The sequence below is a fragment of the Argentina anserina genome, chromosome 3 (genome assembly GCF_933775445.1).
Source record: "Argentina anserina chromosome 3, drPotAnse1.1, whole genome shotgun sequence".
Lineage (NCBI taxonomy): Eukaryota > Viridiplantae > Streptophyta > Magnoliopsida > Rosales > Rosaceae > Argentina > Argentina anserina.
This window is the reverse complement of record NC_065874.1, coordinates 6,651,879-6,660,032: the sequence shown is the minus strand read 5'-3', so window position 1 is coordinate 6,660,032 and position 8,154 is coordinate 6,651,879. Positions and strand designations below refer to the sequence as shown.

Here is an 8,154-nt window from a genome sequence, read left to right as displayed (position 1 = left end):
ATATGTCATAGGTAATAAGGACACGCTTGGAAAAAGAAGTGGGTGAAATAAATAAATTTAATATTAAATTTAAAATGTGGGGTAAATAAGTAATGTGAACAAAATAGATCGTAGGACGGTAATAGCCGCACTCTTAAGAAATTAGAAAATTAGCGTATAAGACAGTGCATAAGGCCATCAAAACGGTCCCAGTTCGTCTCCATCTCATGCAATAACCTCTACGCCAAGCTCATGACCTCATGTCAAGGAAACTTCCATTAAACACCAATAAAGACCGACTTCTAACATTTTATTCCACATGCAAACCAAAGATTCAAAACTTTCCAAATATCGATTCAAAGAAAACATGCAAAAACGTAAACTCGTCACTCCACTCGACACGCTAGTACAAAGACTTGGACTCATCAAGTCTCCCCAAATAAACCAAAACCATCATAGTTATTAAAGGAAATGTAAGCAGAATTATCAACCCTGAAGTCCTGAACTATAACGTTGCAGAACCCCCCATAGGCGATAGCAAATGCCATCAGTGTAGAATACTTATAAATAGATCATGAAGTACTAGAATGTTTTATACCGCAAACACGTAAAAAAAAAACCATGAGAACATCAGATTTTTTTGGTAAGGCTTGCTATCTAGCTGTAGTCATTTTGTATGTCCAGGTAGTTTCCTCACCAAACAAGGCTTTTTCTTCTGCTAGTTCTAAATCTAGTGAAGCAGAGGCTCTTTTCAAATGGAAAGCCAGCTTTCAAAACCAAAATCAGAATAATCTGACCTCATGGACTTACTCCCCCAGTAATTCCACCAAATCCAAAGCAATTGCAAGCCCATGCGATGTTTGGACAGGCATTTCATGCAACACTGCAGGGAGTGTCAACAGGATAAACCTCACCAATTCTGGTATACAAGGTACGCTGCATAAGTTTCCATTCCTCTCTCTACCCAATCTTGTATACATTGACCTCAGCTTGAATCAACTCTTTGATGTCATCCCACCTCAGATTGTTTCCCTCTCCAAACTCACCTATTTTGATCTATCATTTAATAAGTTGTCTGGGGGAATCCCCCCGGAAATTGGTCTTCTCGCAAATCTTCAGGTCTTGCACCTAACTGATAACCAGTTAAATGGTTCAATTCCTCAAGAGATAGGTCAGCTTAAGTTTCTTTACGAGCTTTATCTTGGCTATAATTACCTAGAAGGTCCAATTCCTGCTTCTCTAGGTGATTTGATCAACCTGACGTATTTGTATCTCTATAAAAATGAACTTTCTGGTCCGATCCCTTCGGGGATAGGAAACCTTTCAAATTTGGTTGAAATTGAAATGGGTTACAACCAATTAACAGGTCCGATCACTCCAAATTTTGGAAGCTTAAAAAGTCTCACTCTGTTGCACTTGCACAAAAATAATCTTTCTGGTTCAATACCAACATCTTTGGGTAATTTGAAAAATCTCCAGTCTCTCTATATCCACATGAATAATCTTTCTGGTTCAATACCAACATCTTTGGGTGATATGACAAATCTCCAGTATCTCTATCTCTATGGAAATCAACTTTCTGGTGCCATTCCAAAAGAAATAGGTAACTTGAAAGCCATAGTAGATCTAGAGTTGAGCACAAATCAACTTAGTGGCTCCATTCCTGTATCATTGGGTGAGTTGAGAAACTTAGAAGCCTTGTTTCTTCGTGAAAACCAACTTTCTGGATCTATTCCCGAGCAGATCGGGAATCTCGTGAACTTGACTATACTGGAATTGGATAGTAACCAATTTTCTGGTTATTTGCCTCAAAATATTTGCCGGGGTGGATTACTGGAAAACTTTACTATATACAAAAACCATTTCATAGGTCCACTCCCCAAAAGCTTGAAAACTTGCAAGAGCTTAGTTAGATTCCTTCTTCATCGAAACAGACTGACAGGCAATATATCTGAAGATTTTGATGCCTATCCAAATCTTAATTATATAGACCTAAGCCACAACAACTTCTACGGGGAAATATCACCTATTTGGGGGAGATTTACGCGCTTAGGAACTCTCCGGTTCGCTGGAAACAACCTGACTGGCAGCATCCCACCTGAGATTGGCAATGCAAACCAAATTCATGTACTGGATCTTTCTTCAAATGGTTTAGTTGGGATGATTCCTAATGAGATTGGGAGATTGACTTCTTTGTTGAATCTGAATTTGAATGACAATCAACTCTGGGGTCACATACCTTCAGAATTTGGATCATTAAAGGATCTTCAATATCTTGACCTGTCAACCAACATACTCAATGAATCAATTCCAAGCACTTTAGGTGGCTTTTCAAATTTACACTACTTGAATTTGAGCAACAACCAGTTCAGCAAAAATATTCCTATTCAATTGGGAAATTTAGTCCAGTTGTCCCAGCTAGACTTGAGCCACAATAATCTTTCTGGTTCCATACCCAGAAGTTTCGAACAAATGCATAGCTTAGTTCAAATCGACATGTCCTATAACCAGTTGCAGGGTCCCGTCCCAAACAACATAGCAATTGAAGATGCTCATTTTGAAGGCAATGAAGGATTGTGTGGCCCTATTGTAGGACTTCAACCCTGCCCCTCCATGAAAAATAAGCATGCCACAAAAAGGGATCGAAAACTTGTGTTTATCATTGTTTTCCCTGTTTTGGGGACACTTTTGTTTTTCCTTGCCTTCCTTGGAATTGTCTTGGTTAGAAAAAGAAGTAGCAAACTGCAAGATACAGAACTGAGCAATGTGGGGCACAAAGAAGTTTATTCCATTTCGGAATTTGACGGAAGAAAAATGTTCTATGAAATCATCAAGGCAACAAATGATTTTGATGCTCTATATTGCATTGGAAGGGGAGGATCCGGAAGTGTCTACAAGGCAAAGCTTCTTTCTGGCAGCATCGTTGCAGTGAAGAAACTCCATTCACTACTTGATGGTGAGGAGACGTCTCAAAAAGAATTCCTTAATGAAATAAGGACGCTAGTAGAGATACGGCACCGGAACATTGTGAAACTTCGTGGTTATTGTTCGCACGCCCATCGCTCGTTCTTGGTCTATGATTACCTAGAAAAAGGTAGTCTGGCATTAGTATTGAGCAAAGAAGACCAAGCTAACAAGCTGGACTGGAGCACTAGGGTGAGGATTGTGAAAGGTGTAGCTCATGGACTGTCTTATATGCACCATGATTGCTCCCCACCAATAGTGCATCGAGACATATCAAGCAAGAACATTTTGCTCAATTGCGAATATGAACCTTGTATTTCAGACTTTGGAACTGCTAAGCTTCTAAATGCAGATTCATCGAATTGGTCTGCTCGTGCAGGCACATATGGATATATAGCACCCGGTAAATTAGTTAATTACACGTTTCCTAAATTTTGTTCTTTATTTACTCTATAACTCTATATATACATACTTATGTATGGAAGTATCTTGTGTCTTTGGCAGAGTTGGCTTACACAATGAAGGTAACTGAGAAGTGTGATGTTTATAGCTTTGGGGTGCTGGCATTAGAAGTGATAATGGGGAAGCAGGTGGGTAAAATCATCTCCTCTCTTGCGTCTCAATCCGCTAACGAGGACATATTGCTGAAGGATGTATTGGATCAACGCCTTCCCGCTCCCACATCTCATGTTCAAGATGAATTGCTAACCATTGCAAGGCTGGCAATTGCATGCAAACATCCACATCCACAGTCCAGGCCAACAATGCACATGGTTTCTCAGGTCTTATCATCCCAACCTGCAAGCTCTTCAGAACAACCAGAGATTACAGTTGCGGAACTCATTAGTTAGTTTAATCTCTTGTATTTCCTATTAGTATGACATAAATAAGATGCTCTTGTGTGGGTACAAACATGTACTGATTAGTTTCAATAGTTTGAGCATTTCATTTCATGTAAACTTGTATTTTCTCATAAGAATATGGTTCACTAAATTAATAAATTTAGAGCCACTCCCTCCTCAGGTGTAGTAATCTCGTTCTGTTAACTGCGTTGGAAAGTAGACATCCGGACTTTTTTAAAAATATAGAGCAGATTCATAATTCCAAATGAGGAAAAGATATGACCTTCCAAATCCAACAGACATGCCAGGGTAAATTACTGATCTCTGACTACCGTAATAGAACAAACTGAAGTTACAGGTGCCCAGTGAAGGTGACTTCGACCCTTCCATCTTTGTATCCAAATGAAATTTCTACTAAATTCCATCGGGTTCCTAAAGTATGCTGCCCTGAAAAACAAATGATTTTGCTCTGCTTCTTGGTCCCATATTTCAGTTCAATTTGACCTTGCTCTAGTCCAACAGATAAATCTCACTCATTTGGAGAGTTTTTATTTGAAATCTGTCGAGTCCTTTGTATACTACACATTATGATATTCCTAGCACATTACTGATGAATTTTGATTCTTACATTACTTTTTTTTTTTTTACAAAAAGAACTTCAGAGATCCAATAATAAACTCTTAAAAAAAAAGTCACACAAAACAACTAATGAATACGAAATTTCGGTAGACCTAATTGGTCGCTATTACATTGTGCTTAGATAAATATTGGGGACAAGGCACACCACGTCAGCCCAGAGGAAGTATTACCATAATTTGCCAAGTTATTAGCCACATGATTCTTACATTACTTCTTTATGAGGAAATTCAGTTTTATTATGAAGTTGGGTTCCATAAACTCACTTTGTTTTCTCAATTTTCTCCGAGTTACATACGGCCCACTCTCATTTCCGTCTCTAAAGTTAAAAACTCTGAAAAAACTTGGCGAAATAAGTCAAATAACCTAGCTTATATGCTATTACAATCAAGCCAAGGGTGCAGTTGCTATTTCTAATCAACCATTTTCAAGTTTAATTGATGAACGAAGTTGTGTTAGGATTCTTCAACTATTGTACTACTAAAGGATAGATTATTGTTGGTACTAGTTTTTTTTTAACACATTTTTTGTTGGTACTAGTTGGATACCGTTTTTAAGAAGGAACTCACTGATGACGGCTCATCATTTTATCGAGTGCTAGTTGGTACTCTATCCAATGATAAGCCACATATATTGTTCTTCCACACATCGAGCAGGACACCCACAAAATCCTTTTTAGCTTCACCTTCTTCACCACAGATATCTCCCTCCGTGCCAAGAATCCTAAGTAACCATGTTCTCCTGAAGTATTGTATTCAGAAATCTATATTCTTGCATCAAACCCGGTAACGTAATTAACCCAAGAAAGCCATGGAATAAATTTTCCAACAGAGTAACCACCCAACAACTCCATAAATTCCCCAAGCAACTTATCGAACTTCATTGCACCTTCACCATCACCATTATACTTCTTCCCAAAAGTCACCCTACAAATCACATCATTAGTAAGCAAAGAAAATAATTCGCTTAATTAGTGACAACATAGATGACTGTTTGACATTCTCAATCAGCAAGGCTGAACCCTCGATCGGAAAGACTGAACCCTTTTGTTACTCTAAATCTGAAGCACGCATATGGTTCTTATCTGCTGCCGATACTCACTGTAAGGAGCTGAGCCCACGCATAAGGTTCGGAATTCAAAACGGTAGCATAGTTATAAGTTATAACCAATCTCATAGAAAATTGAAAACCGTGGATACATCAAATCTACACTGCCAAATCAAGATAGGCTATTCCCTTGTATGGCTAGATCAAAGTGTAACTACGCATACGAGTATAAAAGCTAAGAGATGTTACTGTCCCGAGGGAATTCACTTCCCACAACTCTCCCAGTAGAGCTCAAAGCTATCTCTGGATACTTTCATGAGGCTTAAGCTTGTGCTCTCAAACAATTTTGCAGCTGCTACTAACATGCAATCAACTTTGGAAAAATTGAATGTAATGTGTGGCTATATTTGACATGACTGACATCAAATTTCTCAGCCACATGCACCATGATGATTAGACATGGCAGTCCACAACCAATATTAGAATATTTTGAACTTGGCGCGCGCTAATTTAGCTTCAGAGCGACGTTACTAGTGTTGTTGCATGCATTGCCGCTTTTACCTTTTCCCACCATGGCATCTTCGTATAGTTTGCTTAAATTGCTTATCACACGCGTTCGGTGAATCAGTGAATGTCATTTTGATTTTTGTTTTGTTTTTGTCAAAGGAACTTCATTAAGGTGAATGTCATGTTGTTGCTCTCATATTCTTCGCTTAGGAAATGTTGTTGTAGACTTAATAGCAAATTTAGATTTATAAGCTAGTGATGCAACGATTATGTTAACAGCTCAAACTAAATTTAATAATTATAACACTATTTCGATCATGATGATCATTGTGAGGTTTACTCACCTTATTTCTTGCGTGCAACTTCCACGACACCGAGAGCGATTCTCTCACTCGATTCGTTAGTCACCTAATAGCATGATAAAATGCTTAGAAAACGATACGTAAAATATAAGGTGACGATTCATTATAGCTGAACACTGTTAATGAAACACTGTTCACAAATCACTGTTCATTAAGATTGTTCATGCGCTGCCACCATTCTGGTGACAACCAATGATCTTCAAAACTTACCACCACAATCCATTTTCAACAACTTTCTAGTTGATACCAAAGTCTAAATCGAAGCCTAAACAGTCTAATTAACAAAGAATATAAAATCAGCACCATTCACAGACACTAGAAAAAGAATTCGTCGATTCTCCTTGTGTGTTTCGAAATAGATAAAACTGTTTTAGAGGGTTGATATACATCATACAAGCTTTAAAATAGAAGAAGAATCTCCTTGATTGCTTGTCGGAGGAAGGAGTTCTTCTCACTTCTTCAAATGGAACAGCCGTATTGTTTCTTCATTTTTTAGGCTTCAAACAACTCGAATCTCTCTCAATGACTAACCAAAATCGGTAGGAGACGAAAAGACGGTTCCAACGCCACCGGTCTTAGTCCATTCCATCACCGGACAACGGAGATATGGTCGGAGAAAGATTCGGCAAGAAATAGGGAAAATTCACGTGAACAATACCCGAGTTCGGATGAACAGTAATCGAGCTGATTTTGGGAAAAAGCTGATTTTCTGATTTTTAATCTCCTCTCTTACTCATCCCAAAATCAGAAACCTAATTTCTATTGCTAACAATTTCCAGATACGACATCTGATTAAGGCGTTTCGCACGTCTACGAACTCGTATTGACGAACTCTACTACTTTCATGAATGAAGTTTTCTCAGATTCCTAGCGGATAAAAAATCGACTCTTCAATCAATAAAGTGATTCTCAATCAATATAACAAGCAAGCTGGTCACACAAGTATTTTTTTTTCTAATTTGGTAAACTTTTTCTCTTGATTTGAGGTTCATGCTAGAGTTGGATTGCATTAAGTTATATTGTTTAAGTTTAGGTCTTAATTTAGGTTCTTTGCTTAGTTCCATTATCTGGTAGCGCTGAGGGAGTGAAGTGGTTGTTTGTATCATTCTCTCTTTCTTGAGTTCCACTAATGAAAATAACGTCGTGATTTTAAAAAAAAAAACTTATGTTAGTTTGCATTTCCATATTTTCTTTTTAAAGATTTTTTAATTTTTTTTGTTAATAAAATTTCTCCATTATGGGAATCGGCGGTGGGTTCCCGAAGGTGGACCTCTCTTCATTGGGATTGAAGGTGAGATTTTGTTTGCTTCCGAGAAGCTAATATCATCTAACTCATTTTCAGTTTGATTAGGGGAAAAAAGACAGTAAAAGTCTATGCATCCACTAAGACTTTTCTTCTTTTGAATAAGTCACTAAGACATTTCTCAGCACATAATTTCGACCTTCATCACCAAAGAAACAAACACAGAATTTGGACTTGTTGATGCTCATTTTGTCCACGAAGAAAAAAGATAACATTCGCCCTATGCCCGAACAAAGCAAGTCATTAAGATTTCATTGTATAAAAAAGTTGGACTAGTTCGTGCTCATTTTTCTACAAATCTTAATCAGGAATCCATAAATATGTACTCAGTTTCTCAACTAAAAAACAAACAAAATTAACAAATACCCATTGATTATATTTTTTATTCTGCTCATCCACTTGCGAAAAATGCGTCGAAATTCAGTCTTCGAATTTTGAAATTCAAACAATGGACTGTTGTCGGTCGCATCAATAAGAAATTTACATCTATATACTTTTTTTTTATTAAATAAAA

The 8,154-nt window shown here is 37.6% G+C and overlaps 1 protein-coding gene across 1 annotated transcript; it reads left to right on the top strand.

Annotated features, from left to right (window-relative positions):
• The first annotated feature begins 500 nt into the window (after positions 1 to 500).
• LOC126787937 (MDIS1-interacting receptor like kinase 2-like) lies at positions 501 to 3,965 on the top strand. The gene is made up of 2 exons (XM_050513861.1): positions 501 to 3,346; positions 3,448 to 3,965. The coding sequence occupies exons 1-2, from the start codon at positions 601 to 603 to the stop codon at positions 3,792 to 3,794; spliced, it is 3,093 nt and encodes a 1,030-aa protein (XP_050369818.1). The 5' UTR covers positions 501 to 600; the 3' UTR covers positions 3,795 to 3,965.
• The last annotated feature ends 4,189 nt before the right edge of the window (positions 3,966 to 8,154 follow it).

What these genes read in the sequence shown, in the direction of transcription:
- LOC126787937 (XM_050513861.1), top strand. Translation starts at nt 601, where the DNA reads ATGAGAACATCAGATTTTTTTGGTAAGGCTTGCTATCTAGCTGTAGTC. An exon ending in ATATGGATATATAGCACCCG is followed by an intron (nt 3,347 to 3,447) that starts GTAAATTAGTTA and finishes TGTCTTTGGCAG; the next exon opens with AGTTGGCTTACACAATGAAG.